General features: G+C 39.9%; 1 protein-coding gene and 1 long non-coding RNA gene across 5 annotated transcripts in view; one reads left to right on the top strand and one right to left on the bottom strand.

Moving 5' to 3' along the window:
* Positions 1 to 19,820, top strand: part of ADAMTS3 (ADAM metallopeptidase with thrombospondin type 1 motif 3) — a 163,755-nt gene extending 143,935 nt beyond the window's left edge. For all 4 annotated transcript variants that reach the window (XM_084518019.1, XM_084518021.1, XM_084518020.1 and 1 more), the window contains 11 exons: positions 928 to 1,073; positions 1,637 to 1,816; positions 2,894 to 3,023; positions 3,548 to 3,671; positions 7,272 to 7,352; positions 8,945 to 9,108; positions 9,717 to 9,882; positions 10,648 to 10,780; positions 11,048 to 11,255; positions 11,982 to 12,099; positions 16,981 to 19,820. In XM_084518019.1, coding sequence (XP_084374145.1) covers positions 928 to 1,073; positions 1,637 to 1,816; positions 2,894 to 3,023; positions 3,548 to 3,671; positions 7,272 to 7,352; positions 8,945 to 9,108; positions 9,717 to 9,882; positions 10,648 to 10,780; positions 11,048 to 11,255; positions 11,982 to 12,099; positions 16,981 to 17,558 — 2,028 coding nt within the window. In that variant the 3' untranslated portion in view covers positions 17,559 to 19,820. The remainder of the gene's footprint in view (positions 1 to 927; positions 1,074 to 1,636; positions 1,817 to 2,893; positions 3,024 to 3,547; positions 3,672 to 7,271; positions 7,353 to 8,944; positions 9,109 to 9,716; positions 9,883 to 10,647; positions 10,781 to 11,047; positions 11,256 to 11,981; positions 12,100 to 16,980) is intronic.
* Positions 7,273 to 24,010, bottom strand: LOC311436164. Its single transcript, XR_014692634.1, has 4 exons — positions 23,986 to 24,010; positions 14,870 to 14,944; positions 11,290 to 11,402; positions 7,273 to 7,422 (listed from the first exon to the last, which is right to left on the bottom strand). It is a non-coding gene; the product is annotated as an uncharacterized lncRNA (long non-coding RNA).
* Between the last annotated feature and the right edge of the window lie 1,536 nt (positions 24,011 to 25,546).

Below are 25,546 nucleotides of genomic sequence, written 5' to 3'. Positions count from 1 at the left end.
TGAACTGTTCAAATCTGGTTGTAATACAGACTAAATCTTGGAGGTTGAGGACACTTAGCCCTTAGTTCAGGTGTAGCCCACTCCCATCCTCTACTGTGGCCTTTTAGTTATGTTTTTTTTTTTTTTTTTTTTTTTCTGATTCTTCTCCCATCTGCAAAGTGCCCATAAAGCACCATTAAGAATCCCTGGCAGCAAATGATGCTGTCACTGTAGGACAGGAGTATTTAATCCCAAACTCTTCTTAGTGTCTGTGGTCCAGACATCCTGTGGCTAAATGTTTTTGTAGACTTAGGATTAGTTTTTATTTTTGCCTTTTAATATCCCCATTAGTGAATGTCCTGCTGCTAATTCATTTTTAATTATACAATTATACTCAAGCAAATGTTTGTTTAACAAATTCCTTGTAAAACAGAGCCACTTACACTATCTGGATATGCCCTAGCCAGCAGCAAAAAAATACCCTGCCCAGTGACTAGCCCTCTGTTCCAGCTTATTTGCATGAGTGTTTTATTTGACCAGTATTAGGAAAAAAAGTAAAATAAAAAAACTACTAATCCTCATCAAGAACTTCATCCTGTGATACAATAGTGAGAACATGAAAATTCCTTTAAAAAGATGGTAGCAACTCAAACGAAGCAAAGAATTATTTAAATCAAGTGAAAAGAGTATAACATGTTTTGTGCATCTGCCGGTGAAAGGATACAGGCTCAGGTGTGGCAGTGCTGCTTATTGAGGAGGGGGATCAGGCACTGCAGGGCCCAGAGTACAGAGACCCTCACCCACTTTGTCCCCAGGAAAGTCTCTGTTTGCCATCTGTTTTCTGAGGCATCCCTTCTTAGCCCCATGAGCTCACCTCTGCGGACTTTTAACATTACTGTGATTATACATTTGTTTTGGTTTCTGTTTTCCTTGCCCTATTTCTCTCAGTGGTGCTACAAAGGTCACTGCATGTGGAAGAATGCTAACCAGTTGAAGCAGGATGGCAACTGGGGATCCTGGACAAAATTCGGATCCTGTTCACGAACCTGTGGAACTGGAGTTCGTTTCCGAACACGCCAGTGCAACAATCCAATGTAGGTCTTCTGTCTTGGTGGTAGTTACATTGATTGGTAATCATTGTAGGTGTTGGCTGAAATGGCATTTATGTTTTGGGATGGAGTCTGCCAAACTTCACATTCTGTTCAAGCCCCTTGAAACATGGCTTTTTGCAGGGAGCCAGGATCATTTTTGGAGAATTCAAGAATTTCCAGAGGAAAGCCTGTGGAAAAACATCCCGTGAAGGATTTAGCTGATGTGTAAGAGCGAAGAGAACATAGTGTGCAAGCTCAGCAAGCTGCAGGATAAACTGTTAGATGATCCCTAATTGTAAATCAACAATTGGCAGCATACATGTGAACATGCATTGCTACTGGATTTCAGCACGTGCCTTTGGGATGTTTGGGCAAACATGGAGGTTACATTGCAAGTGCATATCCGTGCAGTGTAACTGCTCTGTTTCCATTTCTGTCAGTTCACACTCCCTTTTTTTTGAATTGTTACTTACAATTGAGTGTGAATTTCACTTTAAGGTAGAAGGAAAAAAAAAGAAGTAATGTTCAGAGGGTTTTAGAATCTCTTGAATGTTTTCTCCTCACAGGCCAATTAATGGAGGTGAAGATTGTGCTGGTGTCAATTTTGAGTTTCAACTCTGCAATACAGAAGAGTGTCCAAAGCACTTTGAGGACTTCAGAGCGCAGCAGTGTCAGCAACGCAACTCCCACTTTGAGTATCAGAACAGCAAACACCACTGGCTGCCATACGAACACCCCGACTGTAAGTTCTGTTTTTCTGTGTTTATTACAAGTCAGTCCTCAAATCTTGCAGAGCTTGTGGCAGTCTCGTTCCAGTCACCATGCAGAGACTGGAAATAGCTGGGGTAAGAGCGAGCATAGCTGAGACTAAAAAGTGGGAAAAAAGAATGGCCCAGAAAGAAATTTTTGAAACTTCTGTACTTTCTCCAACCCTAGCCCAGGTAGCTTCCTCTAACTTTCATCCTCTTCCTAGTGAGAACACAGTGTGAAAGCTGAGGCTTGCAGCTGCTGGAATAGTTGATGGGTGCTCATTGCATTTAATGCCCATGACTGTTGGGGCCAAGTGTAGAAAGCTGTGCTCAGGTCCTGAAAGACTCTTCCTGCCCTCTCTCCCATGCAGCTGTTTGTCTGTTTGAGTGCAAAACATGAATGCTACCACTACTAGTAATTTGCACCAGAAGTAGTATTTTGTTCTAATGGCACTACTGGAGAAGTCCTTTCGTAGTATTTTCCCACTCTTGTATGGGTCCAGCAGCCAGAGCCTGATTCTTCACTCCTAACTCTAATTGAACCCAGTAACTACATTGAGTAATGAGGACAGCTCAAGCACAAAGTTTCTTAGCTCACTGAAAGGTGTTTCAGAGCTGCTTTGAGTTGCTGACATTTTTTCCTCAGGTATCTCCAGAGAAACCCTTTATATGCTTGTCTAGGGAGTCAGATTCAGATAGCGACATTCAGCTGGTATCTTCCAAAAAGGCTAAAGAAAGTTAAAAGACCCATACCCTCTGTTCTTTTCATATGATATCATTTCCTAAATTCAGCCCTGTTCCCAATAAGATCAAAGTGGAAGCTACATGCGGAGTATTGGAGAATGCAATTCTAGGAGCCTCTTTGGAAGGGAACTGATTTCTTTGAGAATATCTCAAAGCGATAGGCCCATAGTTCAGAGAAAAGCAACTTGCTGTTTGTTTTTCCCCACATCTGTCTGTTTAAGGTCCTTTCTGTCTTATTCTCTGTCTGCCTTTAGTGGGATGTTTTTCTGAAGCTCATCTGGGTTTCTGTTAACTTATGCAGTTACTTCTGTTTCTCTGCTATGCAGCTAGTAAGAGATGCCACCTGTACTGCCAATCCAAAGAAACAGGAGATGTTGCTTATATGAAACAGCTGGCACATGATGGGACTCGCTGTTCCTATAAAGATCCCTACAGCATTTGTGTTCGTGGAGAATGTGTGGTGAGTGGCACCTTCCCAAGACCGTCACTGAATTTGAACTGTGCTGTTACCTAACAACTCTGTTTAGCAGCAATCAGAACTCTGTAAATAGTGCAGAGATAGACTTTGCAGATGTTTTGAAATTAAATATTTGCAGCATCACATTCCTCATTATTACTTGAAATTTAAATTAAATTAGAGCAGTGGCATGAATCTGTTCCATGCAAATACTCCGCTTTTCTTCAACTAATGGTTTCATTTGCCTCATTTACACTTAAGTTTCCTGTCTGAAAAGATATTTTTTTCCATCTTTCCCATCTTTCCTAGTCTTGACGTAGAGTGGATATAACATGACAATCAGTTCTTGTTCTTCACCTAGGAAACCATCATGCGGCACCAGGTTTTCAAGTAATTTGTGTTTAAATAAAATAGATCAGTGTTGGGTGGCGAGTTCCTGAATGCATTGATTTTGAGATTGCTCCCTCTATAACAAAAACTTACAGCCTACAATAAAGCCATGTCTCTTTTTGCTCTTCTTTCTGCAGAAGGTGGGTTGTGACAAGGAAATTGGCTCCAATAAGGCTGAAGATAAGTGTGGTGTCTGTGGCGGAGATAACTCTCATTGCCGAACTGTGAAAGGAACCTTTACCCGCACTCCCAAAAAACTTGGTAGGAATAGCATTTTCTTGCCTATAAATTTAGTTCTTTTAAACTTTTAAAACACTGGAATGTTTCTGTCGTTTGAAGGACTAATTAGAAGAAAGTTTGAAAGTCTGGTGTATCCAGAAACACTCACCAGGCAGAACATGTTTAGTTCTTTGTAAATGCTGAAGCCCAAACAGACAATGTTTGTGTTAAGTGGGGATACACCGAGTTCTGCCAAACAAAAATGAACTATTCTTCTTAACAGTGCAATTCAGAAGAAATCAAGGTACTTTACTTGATGCTAAGTGTAACATACTTTGTATGTAGGATGACTAGAGGAAATACTTTTTTTCCCTTTGAAGCTTTTCACAAGTTTTTATTCTCAAACCTAAACTCAAGTTTTAAGAACTTGTTTGCATACGAACATGTAGATCCTCATATCAAATTAGTCATCACAAATTACAGACTTTTAGTTAAATAAACAAATGAAAAATAAGTTCAACTTAATTCTGAACCAAATATAAAAATATTTTGGAAGAAACCCTCATTTCTGTCATCTTTTGAGTTGTATAACTGACATCCAGTGAAACATATAAAAGCATTCTGTCAGCTCTGAACTAAGAATGTGCTGGTTAAAATGCTCAGACTAGACTGGAGTACATTGCAGCACATCTCATCAATAATTATTTAAGATCTCCTTGGACTTCCTCGGAAATTTAAATTTAGTCATTTATTTGTTAAGCCAGGGCAGCATTATCTTGTATATTTCGCTGAGAATATTTTGCATTTCAGGACTTTCCTATTATTGCTTTTATTTCAGTGTAGGGAAGCTACTCAGGGATATGAGTATGTATGACTTGGTGCTATTTCAGTAATACCTGTTTGATAGAACTAAGTGCTTTAAGACGGAGTGGAGAAAGGCTTAGGGACAGATAGTGTGAATATCTTCTTTAACAGTTCAGAGGCTGGTAACTGCTGCAATGAAGAAAGCATTGCTGCAGCATTGGTAACTAATTTTGGACAGTAAGTGAGCAACCAAACTAAACTTGGACAAAGACAAGTTATTGTGTGAATGGAAATAAAATATATGAAATATTCTGCAGAAAATACTTAGTAATTATTACAAACCAACTGGAAAAAGGTTACTGATTGTAATTATCAGAGCCAGTAGAGAACCTTTCTGAAAGGGATGACAGGGGGACTGATGCATTAGACACAGAATAATGTAAGAATTACTCAAATTTAAGACTATAACTTAAGCCTCATGTATAGACCTGTGTATTTCTTGAGCTGGGAGTTACTATGCTTTTCTGAAAACAAAACAAAACACCTCCTGTAATCAGGAGAAATAAGTGCTCAGCCTTATAAGTGTGTTTCTAATCTTTTTCACTAAGAAAAATGAAAATGTAGTTTGGGGGGCAGAGGGAATATTCGTGTCACAACTTCGGATCCAGTCCAGGAAGAGCTTTCTCTAATGAGTCTGGTTTCTATTTTCTATAGCAGTGGTTTGCAGCTCACAGCTTGCAGTCAGTGTACCTACGCCTGTGGTTTGGCTTACTGCCTGGGAGATAACAGGGCAAATGAGAGGCCAGCAGAGGGCAAAATGTTCTATTGACCTCATCATGCTCTGTCTCAGCATTTTTGCCTGGGGGCCCTGAGTAATACTGCATTGTCTTATGGGGTGATAGTGTGTGACTGGATGTTTTCACAATGTTCTCAGTGCCTGGAAAGCACTACAATTCAAAGTGACAGACAGTGCTAGGATATGGTTCAGGAAAGACTGTTGTTGATCAGCCACTTCCAAATGTTAATGAAAGTGATGAAAGTGTTTGTGAAATGTTTATTGGTTTATGGTAACTTTGGCAATCTAGTCATTAAAAGGACTAATTGACCTCTCCCAACAGGAAAACATTTAAGCAAGAGATGCCAAAAAGAATTCAAGTTTCTGGAAAATGAAATCTGCAAGTATCCAACTTAAAATCACCTATCTGAATTTTCACTGGTCTAATTTTCATTGACTATTAAAATTTGCTAGATGTGTCTAATACTGCTTTAAATGCCTTTGAACACAGAACGTAAGTTCTACTTTATATTTGTTAAGACCATCTGGCTGACAATGTGGTCAATGAAATAACAGGGCTTGGCTCCCATAACACTAATTACAGACGTTCTATTTAAGGGAAGACAAGAGGAGCATTTACATTGCCCAAAGGAGCTCGCAATATTTCCCTTTCTGAAACAAAGGAGTCTAAAAATACTCTGGGTAAGTTTCATGTGCTTGCAGAAAGAGCGACATCCATGGCAACTCGAGAGTTCTTGCTATAGTTCTCATCTTCATCTAGATGTTGATAGATAACACAAAATCAGGCAAAAGTTTTGTTTCATATGCTCAAAAAATGGTCAGTAAAAAAGTCAGCAAATGCTGCTTTTGCATTCACTCATCAGCCAAGACCATGATTTTACACACTCATAGTTCTTCATTTTCTTTTCTTTGGTTATCCAAGCAGCAGTACTATGTCAGACGCATGGCAAACTACACATTTATTGGTTAGTCTTAGAATCCCTCAGATGAAACAGTTACTTAAATGCTAAATCTTCTGTTTGCAATGCACAAATACTACAAGTCTTGTCACATCTACACTGCTTTGGTAGCAGGAAATTGGATTGTGGAGTACAAATCAGAGGAAAAACTTATTCAGCTCTTTAAAAATGGATCCAAGAAGATTTATCATAATTAAATATGCAGGTGTTATAGGGAAAATAGAGGAATATGAAAATGCTATGAACTCAGAGTTTCACATCCTTACATCCAATTAATTATACATTCACTTTGGTACCTGTGTAGCTCTTCTTTAAAACTTTAAATAGAAGTGCCTGTTGACGGGTTCTGAAGACAGATTTTAGTCTTCCTAAATTACCGTAGTACGTGTTTAACATCACACTAATTACTTGTGGTTTGGACTGATAAATAATTAAAATTGAAAATAGGAATTCTTGTCTTTGGGAACTGTTTCATACTCTTAGCTATAGAGAGTTGAGTTCAGCCCTTTCACCTCAGCAGTAATACTTGAATTGATTCATTTTACATTTCACAGTTGTCAGTAATGAACTTCCACATAGACAAGGCCTTCCTTAAGTGTAGCAATAATACACTCTGTACTACATCCAACTTTCTTCAGAGTCGTTGATGTCTCAGAAGTAAATAGGCACACTTAAGACATAAACATGTAACAGTACAGTAAATAAATTCAAATCTAACAGTCTGGCTGATGGGTGATCTGGAAAAAAAAAAAATCTTGTTTTTCTCCTTTGTATGCTCAGAAACATAGGAAACATATTTTTGCCTGAATTGTTAATCATTATGGCCTATAGGAGAGTAGCTAATCCAGCGACAAATAGATTTGTAACTGGTTTCTCTTTTCTCCCTGAAAGAGGAAAAGCACAAGGAAGTCTTGCCAAACATGTTACAAAACTATTTGATCAGTTTCTCTGTGGCACTGCTTCTCAGTTGATGGATGCCCTCTTCTGCAAGTAGAAGCTGGATGATGTAGAGCGCTCCTAACCATGGCTATTACTTTTTATTTCCTCCTCTGCTTTCTCCATTGACTACTACACATGCCAAAGGGTACCTTAAGATGTTTGATATCCCTCCTGGTGCTCGACATGTGTTTATCCAAGAAGACGAGGCTTCTCCTCACTTTCTTGGTAAGTGTTTCTCTCCTCAGGTTTGGCTTTGAGGCATGATGAGAAGCATGGGGCAGTCATGCAAAAGAACCTGAGAAATGAGATAACCAAATTAAAGTATTTAGGGTAAATATGTGCATTCAGAATTGCATGTTGAGGACTGAGTTCAACAGCATAAGCTTAGCAATCAAATTTAATTCTCATCTGAATTCTTCAAAATATTAAACTGATCCAATTTGCATGCTTACTAATAAAAGACTGTCATCGCTCAAATTTAAACAGGCGCTGCCAGAGTAAAAAAAAAAAAAAAAAAGAAAAAAAAGATGCATTCTGTTTTGTGAATGAAATTCACTATCTTTAATTATTCTTATTTGCTGCAGATTGTAAGCAACAGCATTTTTAATGGAAAGAAAGACTGGAGAACTTGTCATATAATTGCAGTCCCTTTCATTTGAGATTTTTCTTATGTAAGAAATACCATATTGTTGTTAATCAGCTTGTGTCTTGCTACCTACCACTTCCTAATGCTTAAGGGAGTTTTAGCTTACACTAGAGGGGTGAGATCATTCATTGTTTCTAACATTCTTTTAGCCAGCTCTTTTTGTGCGAAGGCACTGTCCGAATTTTAAACTCTTTAGGCAAAGTTAAGTCAGTTACTAAAAAAAAAAAAAAAAAGAAGAAGAAAAAAGAATAAAAAATAAAAAGAAGAGACAATAGTTTTGGCTGTGCTAATGTCAGAGAAAAACTCCTGGGTTTTGAGGTCCAAGATATTTGTGTGGACCAAGCACAGCCTGCTCATACCTTTCAGGGGATAGCTTTGATTTGGCAGTAAGTAGTTTCATTAATCATAGGAACATGTGAGATTTCTGCATATATTTTATCATGTTCTATGGTGATCTGCAAAAGAAAAAATGAGAGCCCACCTCTCAGATTTCTGATGTAATGGCTTGTCATCAGAGCGCAATAATAACCTGCACACTACATGACTTCCAAGGTGTGTTGCAGGAACCCAAAACCAGTAAGTTTCCCAGGAGTTCAAATGCCTCAGCTCTTTGCTTACTGATTTTAGCATCTGGTTCTTAAATACATACGCAAAAGACAGTGAAATACAGAAAAAAGCTGTCATTTTTATAACCCGAGGAATATAAGGAATGCACTTAGAGTCTCCTGAGGTGTGTATTCCCAGTGATGCTGGTTTGGTCTTATGCAAATGTGGAGGAAGGGAAACTCTGAAGATTTGACCTGAGTTTCTTGCTACTACCCGTGCTTCCTGGGAACTAAACCAATATGGAAAATGTGCGTATTATTACACAGGAAGAAGTTTTTCAGTCCATCTCTAGCTCTGTATCTGTATCTAACTCATATGGATAAGGAGGTCTAAAATTGAATCAAACATGCAAATGTGTCTATCATCAGAGTGGAATTTGGAGGCTAAATGAGATGGTCTTGGAGGGCCTTTTTCTGAGAATGCATCTATAGCATTTCCTAGTGTTTGTTTGTATGTTTTTTGTAAAAAGCTTTCTGTAATATCTCCGATCAAGTTTCACATAAGCCACTACGATTGCAGACGCTATGATGGAAGGCACGACTGCCACTCTTTTCAATCCTTTCAGCAATTAAGAACCAGGCTACAGGACACTATATTCTGAATGGGAAAGGGGAGGAAGCCAGATCCCGATCTTTCATCGACCTGGGCGTGGAGTGGGAATACAACATAGAAGATGACATAGAAACTCTTCACACTGATGGGCCTTTGCATGATGCAGTGGTTGTGCTGGTAGGTTGTATGTCAAGCAGTGGGAACATGTGGTTTTGTCTTTTGTAAAAGTGCACAGTCAGCACAGAGATTGTGCTGAGACAAACTTTGCTGTGTTAACGCCTGTCAGAAAGACATATGCTGAGGAGTCAGCTGGCAGGCTGAAATCCTTTCCTCACTAGCTGTTACCCTCCCTTGTAAACTGCTGCCTGTTCATGCAGTGGTAAAGTATCAGTCACAAACCAAATATTGTGGTCTCTGACTTCAACGGGACACTTTCAGTGGACAAAAAAAGTCACTGCACGTCAAACAGTATTTGAGACCAACCCTGGTCTCCTGCCAAGCAGATGACTGGGCCACTGCATCGTTTCATCCCAGATGATGGTGTCCTACTTGGCCAGCCTAGAAAGCTAGTTTAGAAAGGCATCTCATTTTAAACAGCTCTCTGTTGATTTTACTATTGTTAGCTCTAACTGTGAAGATAAAAGAAGACTTTTACTTTTTTTTTTTTTTTTCCAATTAGCTAACCAGCAGTTTCCACGTGTCCTTAAAAGGCCATAGTTTCTTTACACTACAGAATAAATAATGGCTCTGGTTTTCTACCACTGTTTGCATTTGATTATTAATAGATCATTCCTCGGGAGAATGACACAAGATCTAGCCTGACTTATAAATACATCATTCACGAGGATTCAGTGCCAACTATCAACAGCAACAACGTCCTACAGGAGGAAATAGATACTTTTGAGTGGGCATTAAAGAGTTGGTCGCAGTGCTCCAAACCCTGTGGTGGAGGTAAACAGATGATGTAGCACATTCTAGTAATAAATGACAAATTACCAAAAGTAGAAGAGTAGAAGGTGGGGGAAGTGAATGCTTTAAAAATCTTGGGCTTCCTTTTTAAAAACAGCTTGTTATTTGTTATTTGGGGTGGCCAATCTTAAAATATCTTAAGTGTCTGATTATTCAAAAGTGTAATGCTTCAGCCTAGAAAGAAAAGTCCTTTTTAGGTGTTTAAATGCAGCACCCAAAGCCTCTTTGGATGTACAAACCCAGCCATTTATGCTACTGAGTGTTCACTTTACTTATGGAATGCACACTACTCCTATACAAATAACGGGGAATGTAAATTTCTAAGTCACTTTAAGACTTTTGTACAGCAAATGAGTGGGTGATGTCATCCAGCAGCAAGAACACTAAAATAAGATTTGGGACATGGGTTTATTCCCTTGTTAGTCAGTGACCTGCCACTTGACAATAAGGAGGTAATTTCTACTGTCTCTTTGCCAAAATCTGTATGTGCAATGCAGAGGTTAGACTAAAGGGTCTTAACAGTCCCTTTTGGCCTTGAAAACCTACCCTAGTGCCATGTTTTAAACAACATCCACAGGTCACTCTGCAACAATGTAGTGCTTGAAAACTGAACAAACTGTGAGCATGTTTAAATACCTTGTTAATATATGTCATGTAAAACCATTTAATAAAACATAAAACTTATATTTAAGTCAAAAAAATCTAACAAGAACCTGTTTTTCCTGACTTTTCTGAAATATGTTTCAGGGTTCCAGTATACCAAATACGGGTGCCGCAGGAAAAGTGATAACAAAATGGTTCATCGCAGCTTCTGTGAAGCCAGTAAAAAGCCAAAGCCCATTCGTAGAATGTGCAATCTTCAGGAATGCACACAGCCTCTGTAAGTGTGTCTTAGAGATAAGATACAAACGATTGCCTTCTGTGGTAGGTGTGGAAATCAACCCATGTTAGATTTGGGATGCTATCCGATAGCTATCTAGATTGGAGTTCCTGTGTTCTGGATGTTTTTCCTGTCTGTGTAAGACTGGTTACTGACCTGAGTGGTTTCACCACCAAAAAAAATTGCATGCTAAGAGCTGCCTGAGCTGGCAGCAGTTTGGATAATGGGTAAAAGTTCTGATGGCATCTTGTTCTTTTTACACCCCAGGTGGTCAGCAGATGAGTGGGAATACTGCACAAAAACCTGTGGGAATTCAGGCTACCAGATCCGTACTGTGCGTTGCATTCAACCCCTCCATGATGGCGCAAATCGCTCTGTCCACTTCAAGTACTGCAGTGGAGATCGCCCTGAGAGTCGCAGGCCGTGCAACCGTGTACCGTGCCCCGCACAGTGGAAGGCTGGACCCTGGTCTGAGGTAGGTGAGCAGCAGTCATGAGCAAATACCATACCTCCGCTAACACCTCGTGCCTCCAATGTCAGAGCTGGACCTGGGGTGAAAGCTCCTGACTGCACTTTGTCAGAGTTCTCCAAGACATGAAATTTGGCAGCAGATAATGCCATCCTAGAAACCAACATGGAAAACATCCACAATATTAGATATACAATCCTGCAAAACAAATATTGAAATTTTGTTTTTCTCCAACTTTCCAACTTTGTATTTCCCTAACTCTGAGGACAGCTTTATAGATAGGTTTTTTTGTTTGTTTGTTTGTTTGACCAACTTGGACTGTGGTAGAATCGCAAAGTTTCTGCAATTGTCAGTATTGTTGTGGTGTCTTTGGAACAAACAGCTGAACTTTACAGCTAACTCAGCACGTACCGAGTTAGAATTCCATGCCCTTTGTGTTCTCTTTCTGTTGTACTGTCAAGATCAGGAATTGGCTGTAAGAAGACGAAGTAGAAAAATTCATAATATGCTCTAATAATAAATTTAACATTACAGAAAGGAAGAACTGCAGAAAATACCATCCTCTTTCTTTGCTTATTTTTCCATTATGCCACCCTTCACTAAAGCCTGCTTTCAAAACAAGCTACTGGAATGTATAGCCTAATGTGAAAGACAGCCTTGGGCTATTTTATACACATTAACTATTGCATGTTGCTGTGAAATATCCTGAATTGTCTTGTGTCTGTCTCATAGTGTTCTGTAACTTGTGGGGAGGGCACTGAGACCCGGCAGATCATATGCCGTGCTGGTGACCACTGTGATGGAGAAAAGCCAGAATCAGTGAGGACTTGTAAACTCGCTCCCTGTAATGGTAAGCAAACAGCTTAATATGACTGCATCAGATGAGGGTAACAGTCCCTGTCTCAGGGCAGCATGTCAGGGCATAGCAGTTTTCTGGGATAGAGATGGTTAAGACTTTTCATACTCATTAAATTCCAATGAAAAATACTAGACCTGTATTTAATCCTACCTAAAGCTTTAGTTTTACTTGGTGAACTTTCTATGTACAGGTTTCGAAGACAAGGCAGAGCCCATGCTTATAATGACATAGTGTACACACCAAGTTTGTACTGTGCCATATTTTAAAGACCCTACACTGTCAGGTGACAACCACACACCACCATTCACTTCTTGCATTCTAGATAATGCATCATTCACTCGAGATTGCCCTGCTGTTTTCCAGCTAGAGGCACCCTGTTGTCCAGACTATTATTGATACCTTAACTCCAGGGGGTTTGGTGTTTCTCACACACCAGGGTTGTTCTCTCTTGTAAACATGCTGAAATAAGGGCATTTAGATATGTTAGCCTAAGCTGCATTTGCAAAAATTGGGCCAAAGGTGAAGGTCAATCCAAAGAAGACCCTGCTTGACCTTTAGATCACAGGAAGAGTTTTACAACCCTGCCAATTGAAAGGAAATGAAAATATAATACAATTTATTCGTTTTTTTCAATCTCTCATGATAGTCCTAATACTCTGACCACTGGCTGGTAGAAAAAAATTCTTTAGTAATTAGTATTTAGTAATTTAGTAACTCTTTAGAGTAAGAGTTCTTAGAACATGCAGTATGCTCTCCCACAGATTGAATCTAACTGCTTGCCACAAGTCTGGTAAAAGTTTCTACTTCGCTCTTTTTCTCTGCTGCTATTGCTAGTGAAGGAACTCAGGAGAAAATAATTCTCAGAGCGATGAACTGTTAAGAAATGGTGGGTCCACTAGGTGGGAGCAAATCACTATCTGTGACTTTAGAAACAAATTTTATTAAGGACTGATTATTCACTGGTGATAGAAACATTTCCGAAACTAAAATAAATAAAGGTTACATCTTCAAAAACTATTCAGGTAAATTTGATCTTGTGCTTTAAGCATTAGCTTAAAGAATTTGTTCTTTAAGTATCACCTGGGATTTTCTGTAACAGACTGTTAAATTCCAGCCATTCAAAATTAAGTATCATGCAGTCTTTTTTCTCCATGTGAGTATTATGTTCTCCCACAGCAATACTCAGTGCCACTGACCTGCAACACCTAGGATTCACTAATATGGAATGTAAGCAATAGATGGTCTTGTACAGACCCTCTACAAATTGCAGTTGAATCACCTTGGTTAATACTTATTTTATTTTTATTTTTTTGGATACTTAATATGGACCCCATCTCACATGCCCTGGTGAATGAAGGATTTCTGTGGTCACATGTAGGCACTGGGGGTGCTTTACAGGGTTCTGAAGCCCTAGGTTCATTTCCTCAAGAGAGAGGACATAGCACACATTGCAATAGCTGTTAAAAAAAGAAGTAATGGCCAGGGAAATGCAATGATCTACCTGGCCTTGCTGTAGCAAACCTACAGCACAATGTGGGCTTTATGAAAATGCTGCTAACTACAAGGGCATGTACAGCTGCATCCAGCCAAGTCCTTCATCCTTTTGAAAAAACCACAGGGGCCCTGTGCATTTTGTTCCTCAGCCAGACTCTTCTCTTTGAGCACAAACCTCTCTACTTTGCTCAGGGATTAGGGCCATAACTTTTACCAAGCACTGGGATTTTCAACCTCTGCACTAAGTAGCTGCCAGTATTCTTTCAGACCAAGTAGTCTATCTTTTTTGCCACACTCTTCTGATGTGGTTTCTACCACACTCTATGTTTTGGGGGAATGCAGCTAATATATAACTAGTGTTCTGTAACATTTATGTAGATAAACCCTTTATGTAATGTGTGGTAGACCTTTATTTTTAAGTCTGTATAGCCTGGATTATTATTTTGATTTTCAGGGCTTTAGACTTAGCAAAACATTAGTCTATATTACGTGTTTTTGACCAGTGATTTACCGTATAAATGCACAGTTGCTGAGAATTTCATCTTAATGGAGCTGGGATGGACATTTTTCATAGCTGGAGTGATTCCTTTTATGTTATGTTAAAGCTTTTCTTTTTCATTTCATGAAAAAACATGTCTGCATACAGAAGAGTCACCAGCTCTTCCTCAGTGGAGCTGAGTTTTGTAGTGTAGAAAAATGAGGACACCTCCCATAGATATTTCACTTACTCTTCTTAACTCTCTATGACTAGAAGGAAAAAGGAGGCAAGATTTTACTCTTCAGGTCCATAGCAGTAATCTGAGCAGCAGTCATGTTTCTGTGGCTGTGCAAATGTTGCCATCAAATTTCCTTTTTATCTGTCCCAAATTAAAAAACTGATCTTGTGGTACTGACACGAACTGATGAGCTTCATGTAAGAACTCTGTTTGAGGAAGCCCTACTTTGCCAGATGTGATATGGTATGCATGCAGAAGTACCCACCTCCTGTTTTAAATTTTAGAGCCTAAATACCAACTTCCAGCTCAAAGCAAGATTTCTCAATGGGATGCTGTCAGCAAACATCCCATTGGATGTACAGTCAAGGTGATGCCTTTTTTAAGAGATATGTCAAATCTAGAATCTAATGTGAAAAATTTGAGTTAATTTAAATTCTATTCTAGTAGTTTCATCTTCTAAAAATTCCCTAGGGAGCCGATACACTTTCTTGTGTCTTCTACTCTTAGCTACCGTGAAGCAAGTAACAAATTGTGAAAAGGAGAATTTTTACCGTGAACATCAGCAGAAGGATACAAGCACTTCAGTACTGAATAGGAAATGGTTGACTAGGTTGTGCAGAATTAACCTAAAAAATAATAAAATTAAAAAAAATGGATTATGTGAGTATCTAGCTCCAAGATTGTATTTACGGAAAGTAGATAAGTATAAAACCAAATCTTTGCACTACCATGTGAGTCACAAAATCTAAACCATTGCAAACCAATACCAGAAAAAACAGCCATGAGAGAACAGGACTAAATAAGATGCATTTATGGAATGGCAAAAATAATTTTTGATTTGTTTGTCATTTTAGGTCATAATGTTTGCTTTCACTTATATATTGATATAAATCACAGTGCGTTAATAAGGTGACTGCCATAATTTTCCAGATAAGGTGCTTTCATTTCCATGAAGGCGTAATTATTACTTTACATATGATGCAAAGATTTGTGTTTCAATATTAGTTTTTCTAGTTTAGATGAATTATGAATACAGCCCTTGAATTTCCCATGCTAATTCCTGCTGAAAATAGTCTTATAGTGCCTCCATGGACTACATACGTTCCCAGGCAAAGCTGCAGATTTAATGCTAGGTTTGTCAAGAACCAATAAACACCCGTCCAAGGAAGCACATCAGGACTAGGAGCAAGGAAAAAAATTATATTACGTGCTGAAGTCATATAATTTGCTATTTATAAACAACATCCCGCGAGCCCACTGATGTGTGTAATTTTACTGAATTCAGTGGAATTAAGCTGATTTACACTGATTGAGGGGTTGGGCTACAGTTAATATTTTAAAATAGGAAAACTTGGTTGCCTAACGTACTGTTGACATGTGGTGAGACAGGATCTGTACGCCAGTGAGAAAATATCACAGGACAGAAAGCTAATTTAATTTCAGAGCTTAATAAGTGGCAAAACATGGCATCTGTTGCTCGTTAAAATGTTGACTCCATAATTGCTAACTATGAATTGAGGACCAGACATGGAACAGATACTCTCAATCGTTGGGGTTAGCTTTTGGCCTTTTACATTATAATTTTGCATGCTTCTATTTTAAGTAAAATCCATCAATACTATTTCAAGTAAACTGTGGTATCTTAGGAAAATTCTGTTAATGGGAATGTTTTGTTTTGCTGGTCTCTTCCAAAAGTATTTGAATAGTTACTGGATGCACTGAGCAACTCACTTGTCCTCAGTGCTGGTTTTCTGTCCTGTGACGTATTACACATTCCTATGTTCCTGGTCTGCTTCTGAACTGCTGCTAGAGCCTCAGCACCAGATTTAGGTACTGGTACAACAGGTTAAGAATATAAAATTTGTACATTTAAAAGACCGGATACAGATGTGCTCTTAGCTAAATATAAAAGCCTTATTTTTCCTTTTTCATATTCTTGCAATGACCACTGCATTTCTATGTGTCAAATACAAATATCCAGCAAACGCTCAAAGAAACATTGACATTTTTGAGACCCTCCAGTACATCTTTGACTTCTTTAAAATCTTTTCCTCTGTCTGAAAGGAATGCCACGCACAACTTGAAGGCATCTGAACTTCTGTTAAGAGCTTTCCATTGGTTCTCTAGTTATGTTTAGGACACTGGAAAACTAAGAAATGTATCTAACATTTTATTTTAATAGATCATATAAAAGGCATCTCCAGAAGTTACTGCTTGGGATTTATTTAAGGGAAAATTTAATTGTTTTTAATGTTGTTGATATGCAATGTCCTTAGGCTAGAAGGGAAGGTGAGTTGGGCTGGGTAGAAAGACAACTAGTGTAGGGTATTTGGGAGTTATTAGGTTATCATTGGAAATTGCTGTCTGTGGCCCTCCAGAAATAGAGCATGACTTTCCTCTCCTCATGACTGGTGTGCACAGAATCCAGCATTTTCGGAGTGAACAATGATTTTTTGTTGTTGTTGTTGTTCCCAGCTAGGCCTCTTTGAAGGGGTTGGGTTAGTTTTAGGGGATGGGGTTGGTGAGTTCTTTGATGGATGAAGCATCTCAGACTAGCCCATCATTTTGGAAACATGGGCAGAACTTTATCAATGCCCATCTAAATTCCGTCCAGGCACTCTTCGGTGCTGGGTTTGTAATCAGCATTGGATTTGTTTTGCAGATGAACCCTGTATGGGAGACAAATCTATCTTCTGTCAGATGGAAGTGCTTGCACGGTACTGTTCCATCCCTGGCTACAACAAGCTCTGCTGTGAGTCCTGCAGCAAGCGCAGCAGCACCCTCCCACCTCCATTCCTTACCGAGGCTGCTGAGACTGAAGAGGAAGCGCTGTTCGATCACAGTGACCTGCCTAGGGCTTTGGTGATGCCAACGCCGTCAGTGCCCCGCTACGCAGAGCTCCTGCCTGGGCGAAGTTCTCTTGGCAGGCTTCGCTTTGCAGAAGAGGACACAGATACACGCATCTCCCCATCAAACACTAAGCCTAAAGGTGCTGAGTTTCCGCGATGGAGAGTTCCTGAGGCGAGCAAGACTTCTAGGCTGTTTGCTTTGCTACACCAGCCACCTGCCAACAGCAGCAGTCTTGGCCCTCGTAACGCCCTTGCTTTGGCAGCAGCAGTTCCTGTGGTGCCACTTAATAACACCATGGTGGGTGCTCCTTCTTCATTGAGAACCTCACGGAAGGGTGAAAAGCAGGTTGACAAGAGATGGCCTTCGAGGTCCTCCACTGTGGAAAGATGAACGTGAATGCCACGTGGAGGATAGTAGCAGAAAGAGGCTTTGTTTGGCTTTGTGTTTCAGTTCTTTACTTCTGGACACTATGGTGCATGCTGCTTTCCACGAGCAGGACGCTGCAGATCATCAACTCATTTCCTTGTAAATACAAAGAACAAGAAGTGCTGGTTCACTTTCTAGTCGCTCCCATCCTCCTCCCATCCTGCGTCATCTGGGTAGCGTGAATGCGTTGGAGGAAAGCACCAAAGAATATTCCTAACAGTGAGCAAAAGTTGCTGAGGGCATTGGTCAAGTTCTAGTACAGGGAAAGCGGCCCTGATGTCAGCACTCACCTCATTATTTTTGTTTTTAAACACATATAGAAAACGCCCCACTACAAGAGGTACCAAACGTTTACACTATACAAAATACTTTTGCAATGGAACAACCGAATCCATAAGACTTGTTTTGCTAATTTATCTATATAAATGGATATTGTATGAGCAAATTTGCAGCTGTTGTGTAAATACTGTATATTGCAGAAAATCAGTATTATTTTTAAGAGTTTTGTGCTGTCAGACAACTGTTTACCTATGTTACATTCTGGACAATTGCTAGGTGCCTGCCATTGAGTACTGCCTTATTTACATTCCATAAGTTGATTTTTTAAGCAGCATTGTCATAAAAGGAGGAGTTCCATTTTCATATGAATTACATCTACTGAAACTAGGAAAGAGTTTGGTTTTTATTAATGTCAACAATGTGATGCTTTCTTTTGAAATAGGGGGAAAAAAAGTGTGATCCTCAAGGTATGAGTCTACTTATTGCCACCTGCCCATTAAAAGTAGATTTAGAAATTTTAGTGTAATTCTAGTCACAGGTTGGGAAAACAATTGTATGTGCCTGTGAAATGAACACTGACACCCATGGCCCATGCTGAGCAGGCACTGCTTCAGTTTAGGAGTAGCAGTGCTGTCCCTTTGGTCTCCTTTTGCCTACGAGGTCAGACCAGTGTAGGAAACCATGTATATACTGTAAGTACTGTAATATTCACAAGTCAAAAATGAGTTGTGTTTTCCAGATGATCCGGTTGTTTTTTATGAAGCTGAAAAAGCATCACAGTGGTAGAATAGGCACTAATAAGAAATAGCTGTGGCAAGACTTAAAATAGATTTTTTTTTTTGCCTACTGGAAGCATTGATTTAAAGGTGAGAGAGATATTTATTTTTCAGCATGGTTCACCTCAAAATCTCCACAACCACAATGCATCTGACTGCAATAATGTACTAGTAATTTATGTCAATAACCATCTTGTTCACAGTCCACCCAATCACACTCTCTCCTGTGTGTTGCTGTAAAGTACTTGTATATAGGATTGAGAACTAAAGATATTTATTAAAAGTTGAATTCTTGATAGTATTTTATGTACTAAATATTTACACTAAGGGCAGTTGACTATTCTTTTTGCCAAGATAAAATAGAGAGATGTAACTAGATACCTGTACATGCTATGTCATACGGATAGAACAGAAATTTAAGCTAACTAAACTACTGTAGAGAAATTGTTGATCTTATTCTTTAAAAAAAAAAAAAAAGTCTTATGACATTTTATTTTATTTTTTTTTTGTTACAGGCATCTTTAATTTCTAAATAGGCTATGAAAGATTCATGTGCAATTTTTGGCTCCCCATAAAAGGTCCTCATGATTGACCCATTTATAAGGACAGTGATTGTGAACGTCTAACATCCTATAAAATAGTAGGACTCCAAAGGCTAAATTCTGGAAATAAACTTCTGTAGTGATTATGCAGAATCACTACGATTAAGTAAGGATGAAAACTGTTGTCAGAAGACTTCTAAGGTAAATGAAACTTTTAAGTAGATGAATCCTGTTCAGGGGAGTATAGGGTCGCCATGCAAGACGCATCTTGTATTGTGATGTGCATAATCTAATCCACTAAAGTATTGACCCAACACCTCTAAAGAATTGCTGCTACCTTTCTGCAAGGCTTTTGAAGGTCAAAGAAATTAGTATTAAACAGATTGTGCAGACAATCCCTGAGCCTCAAACAGACAAATAGGGTGTGTTTTATTCCTTGGAAATTTCCCAAATGTCAAATTCTTTCTCTGTCTTTATCTTCTACATATATACAATGTGGGTGTAGATAATCCTTGTACCTTTTTGCTTTCTTTTCTACCAAGCTAATTTCACTTTCATTAAAGTGTACACTACTGATCCTGTTTGTTGTATTGGGGAGCACGTAGCAATAAAATCTTTAACATAACAAATCTTTCTTTGGTTTGCTTCATATGGAAGGGTCTTTTTTTTTTTTTTCATTAGTTTGCCTTTTGCAAAATGAAGGAACACTTACATCCCAAAGCTTCACTCCCTTGAAAATTAAAAATTGAAAAAGATTTACAATTTTGATTTTTAAAAATATGTCCTGTTTTTACCATTGCGGAGGAATAAGCAGGGAAATTGGGGGAAAGGAAGGAGTGAATATTCTGTGATCCAGAGTCTTCCTGGTACGTGTGTATATGTCCGGATAGCAGCTCCAACACTTTTCTCAGGAACATGTAACACCTTGGGCTTTGCTTTATGAGGAATGGTATCTAAGAGATTCTGCATCTGCTGAACAGGAGGCATCTGCTCTCCTCTCCTTTAGCTAGAAATGTTTTCTGAGTAGATGAGAGGACTTCAGCAGCCAGCCACTGAAGGCTTAAAAAACAAAACAAAACAAAAACCTCACCCATGTTATTTTAGTACAGGTGCATGTTCTAGCCTTCTGGTCCATCTGTCTTTAAGCAGTTTTGATACCATATATCTGCAAGAACGCATCCTTTGATATAATTGCTGTTTCTCACTTGACAAGTACAGGTTTCCATGTATAGTTAGCATTACCTAACGTCACAACTTCTCTGTGACCAGCAGATGGTGTGATACAGGGGCAAGTGGGGATGCTCCATGGGTTTTTGTATCTGTGGGCAGGCACATAGTCCAACAGCATCACACTGAAGGTTAAGGAAGGAAAGCTGCCTTGTCTTCATAGTACCCCATGCTCTGGTTTCACTGCTTGAAGTAGGTCATTTTGGGATTGTCCTAAGAGACTTATGAACATTTTTCTCCATTTCCAGTTGCCCATTTTCAAGAAAAGCAAATCCGAAGTAGAACTTCTAGAGTAAAACTAGTTTGATAAGGGAGATCTTCATCTCTTCATAGACACCAGAGAAACTGGCTTCTTAAGCCACTTGTTTTCATGACCTCATTGCTCTCCACAACTTCCTGAGAAGGTGAAGCAGAGAGGGAGGTGCTCTTCTCCCTGCTAACTGATAACAGGATGCACAGGAATGGCACAAAGCTGCACCAGAGGAGGTTCAGACTGGACATTAGGACAAATTTATTTACCACTAACGTTGTCAAACACTAGAATAGACTTCCCAGAGAGGTGGTTGATGCCCCAAGCCTGTAAGTGTGACCTCAGCTGCTCCTCATACCTTTTCCCCTCTCGGCCCTTCACCATCTTTGTCGCCCTCCTCTGGACACTCTCCAACAGTTTAATGTCCTTTTTGTACCGTGGTGCCCAGAACTGCACACAGTACTCGAGTAAACTTGATTAAAAAAAAAAAATGGGGGAGGAGACTGCATTTTATTCTTGTCCCATTTTTTTCAGCCCACACAGATGCTGTGCATTTCACTGAGAGATGCATCAATTAGTCCAGGGCGGGGGGGGGGGGGCTTCTCAGGCCTTTCCACAAACTGTTTCCTTGGGGGTCAAGCCAAAAACCCACACATCAGTGATGCTTACAGCACACAGAGTTGCTCACAATTTTAAAAGAATTTGGCTGCCCTCATGCTGAGCCAAATTTCAAACCAGGGTGTATGGGTTACAAAGGGGTCACTGGGAGCCACACACCAGAACACATGACAGTAGTGGAGATATAATGCCTGAGATACTGTCAAAGAAGAGGCAGGCAGCACTTCAGAAAGAGTAGAAGCCTTTTCTGTTTGACACCTGGTATTCATTTCACAGATGTACCTTTTCTGTGGGGTTCAATGCAGGATATTTCAGTCTGTTATTTTACCCTTGCTTCACATTGTAAGTAAAAGGAGAAACACCTTTGAAATCAGAGGGGTGATCAATCTGTGTACACACACACAAAGGAAGAAAAGTGACTTACTCTGTGGGGAAGTCTCAGCTCATTTCAGGATGACTGCTTTGCATTGAATGTTCAGATTACATATGGTTGAGATAAGGATGATTACACAGATGCTCCTGAAATCAAATTCTCATTGCTTACTTAAGTAAACGATATACATTTGGGGTGTTTCACATTACTTGGGTCCTGTACCCAAACAGCAAGTCTTCTACACTATGGTTGCCCTCAGCAGGGTACAAGAGGAACTCTCACATTCTTGCACCAATCCCAAATTACTTTACCAGCTCTGCAGAGTTTAAGGCAAGTAATACACAGGGCTTCCTATGCTCAGTTTGTCCCAAGCCACAGCCAGATTGCCAGACCCCAGACAAGAGCACCTCTAGGAGACACTTAGGACTCTTCACACAAAAACTCAAAGACAGCCCAACTCTAAGACTCAACTTCAAGCCACAGGTTGAAGCTGCCCTTTTAGTTCCTCAGAAACCTAGTTCCTAGGAACAGGCACTAGGAACATCTTCATTCTGGCTGTGGTCAAAAAGGAATGCTTCGAGATAGTCCTTCTCAAAGATTAGTTCTTCTTTAAAGAACAACTCTATGAGCAAAGAAAGCATCAGGTGGTTTGTTCCCTGATGGTCTTTCTGCTCCATGTGTTGTGTCCTCACAACCTGTTAAAAAATTTCTGTTATTTACGATTAACAAAACTGAACGTGCAGAACTGAGTTCTCATTGCACAGTTGTTTTATACTATGTACTCCACAAATTTTACCTCAGTGCAAGTGGCTCAAGGTATTTCATTGTCCACTGTGGAAGTTCATGCTTCTTTTCTGAGGAAAAGCAACTGCCTTCACCATGTCTTTCTCTGGCAGTTATATTTGACACTTTCAGGTTCCTGTGACTTGGGAAAAGGGTACTACTAAAAATCACTGACAACAGAAGAGGAAATTTCTTTAAAATCAGAGTGCTTTCTGAGTCAAAGTAAACACATTTTGAAAGTCCTGAGTGGCTTGCTTAATCTCCCCTGCCATTCAGAATATATTAAACACTTTCAAATGTTTCCAAAGACTCTTGATGCACTTAGGAAGGGGAACAAGTCGCCATCAAGGAGAAACTAAAAGCAATGCTATTAAAAGTAAACTTTCAGATACATATATGCAGCTCACCCAGGCCTCTGCAGTCACAGGCACATAAAGGATTCTCGGACGTGAAATGAAAAGCACGTTTAAGGCCAAAAATGGATGTACAGGAGCCTTAGCCTTTCCTTTTTGGGTGCTACAAAATGCCTTTTACAGCTCTGGCTATCTCCTGACCTCTTCTTGAGACCTTCCTCCAGCCTGTCCTCCTGAGGACACACACCCTCATCTCATCCTCTACACATTCCATTTCTGCTGAGCTCCGTGGAGTGTTCAGATGCGTTCATCCCCTCTTATTGCCCCATGCAGGCAGCCAGCAAGCTGGACACACAAATAAGCTATGATGTTGTACAGTAAGTGCCCAAGAACATAATAAATATTCTTCCTCTCCAAGATATATGCACTGGGGGATAGAACAGAGAGGCACTACGAGGCTGTGATCTCCCTGAGGATGGAGCAGCAAGGATCAAGCAGAGGATCTGACATTGTGAGGGATGAGGTGCCAGCCCTCATTGGGAAAGGGAAGTTCATAGTGGGTGCGAAATTGAATGTTGCATCGACCAAACTGGAACACAAAAGAAGAATGGTGAATAATAACAGGTCTGCTGCTGGCTGCTTTCTCCTTTGAATCAATTCCATGAACTCTGGCATGTTCCTGTCACACAGTGCCACATTTGAACTCCATCTGCAATGAGTTACAGCAAATTCCTGTTCTGGGACAAGCTGACTTGCTTAAATGATCTAGGAGAGAACAGGACTGGTGACTGAGCAGTCGGTTTCGATCAATTTAGAGGATTTCTCCAGAATACAAATCAGCATATTTCCTTTTCATGGAGACTGCTCTGTGACTGCCATGCCACAAACTAGTGGAAGAAAAACATACTGAGGCGTTACTTGTTCAGAACTGTGACACTTCAAAAGACCACGATTCCCACTTGCCAGGCTGCTGGATCACACGTCCTCTGCAGTTTGTGGTTAGCCTGTCCTTGTGAGGTGTTTATTCCCCTTGGCCACATGTATGAAGGGTCAATACCTTTACATTTGCCTTTGCATCACTCCCTCAAAGCAGAAATAATAAGGTATTATAATATATAATAATAAGATAATAATATTATCTTATAATATAATAATAATATATAAGAAGAAGAAGAACTGTTAGATCTTACCTGCTGATGTGGCACTGTGGGTTGGTTTGTAAGGAAGGCATGGTACATGCAGGTGAAAACAACTATGAAATCAACATGTAATTAGTGCAGCCTGTGATACTGGATGGAGGTTCCCTTTCAAATGCTACAATAAAATACGATTGCTCTGCACTGTGTGCCTGTATCCTCACTAGCATGTTTAGTTGTCATACAAGTATTGAGATATTGCTTACAGACTATCCATTACTTTTAAAGACATATATTAACTTTCATAAAGCACCCAAATCACACTTAAAAGAACAAGAAATGAAAATCTTCCTAATATTGTGAAGACACTGAGGAAAGAATCCCAGTTTTTCTTTCTGGAGAAATGGTTTCAAAAAGAACTGGCACTATTGTTACTGGGGGTGACTGCTCCTAAATGTGTAGAATGACACTTCTGGTATAAATTCTACCTGAAAGCCTTGTCAGTATTTGATGATCAGTCACAATGAGCACAGGAGCACAGACCATGCCTGCAGGGACATTGGATGTTGGAACTACGAATGAGGATAATCCTTCACTCTTTAAAGACAACATACTTTCTGGATGTTCAGCTGGGGGAAAAAAAAAATAAGGTAAGATGTCAGTATTTAGCTTTGAAATTACATTTTGCAAGTACACATACCAGAGACAAGCCCTATATTTGTGTTTGTTTTGAAGTTTGCTAGGGCTGCTCAGAAAAATGGGCAGGAGAAGCTGGAAATGTTTTCAGCTGAATGTCTGAGGAGCTGAATTAGCTCAGCCTGCCTTGTATTTCTAACCCCAGGTCCCTCCATCTCTCCAGGTAGGTTTCTGTTTTTTCCCCCAACGAGCATTTCAATTTTGTAAGACTTTTCTGAGAGAGAAATCACATCCTGTACCTGAATCAGAATGAACTGTGGTGTGATTAAGTCAATTACAATTAAAGTAGCAGCAGCAGATTAAAGAGGCATGAGTTCTCCTTCAGGTTGAGGTGTCTCAGCTCCTGAAGGAAGGAAGTGTTTCCCAGCGTGCCTCCAACCGATGCCTCGCACTGCCAGAAATACAGTTTCAACTGAAAAAGGCTCAAAATGGCGGCTTAGCCCCCACAGCTCTCAGCCTTTGCAGCAGGCTCACAGGCTGCTGTGGGGGCTTGGAGATAGAGACTAAGCCCTACGTTTTTGGGGTTCAGATCCAGGCTATTTTGCTGCTTTGGAGGCTCAGAAACAGACCAAGTCCTGTGGTTTGGGGGCTTCAAAACTGGTTAATTTAGGGCTTGAAATGGAAATTTAAGTTGCACGCGTTTCTGAAGGACTCAAAAACAGGCTCTATCAACCACCCTTGGCACTCAAAATGGAGACAGAAATTGTGTAGTCTTCAGCCTTTGCAAAAGGCTCAGTGGAAGCTCAAAACCAAAAACTAAGTCCTACATTTTTGGGGAACTCAGAACCAGGCTCATTTGGCCACTGTTGGGACTCAAAATGGAGGCTCCGTCACACATCATTCAGCCTTTATAACAGGCTCACAGTGGGGCCTGTGGGAGGGGGGGTGGTGGTGGCAGGTGTGGCCTTGAAAAAAAAAG

Source organism: Aythya ferina, assembly GCF_964211825.1.
Source record: "Aythya ferina genome assembly, chromosome: 4".
Taxonomy (NCBI): Eukaryota; Metazoa; Chordata; class Aves; order Anseriformes; family Anatidae; genus Aythya; species Aythya ferina.
Note: the sequence above shows the minus strand (reverse complement) of the source record. Positions and strands in the feature narration are given on the sequence as shown.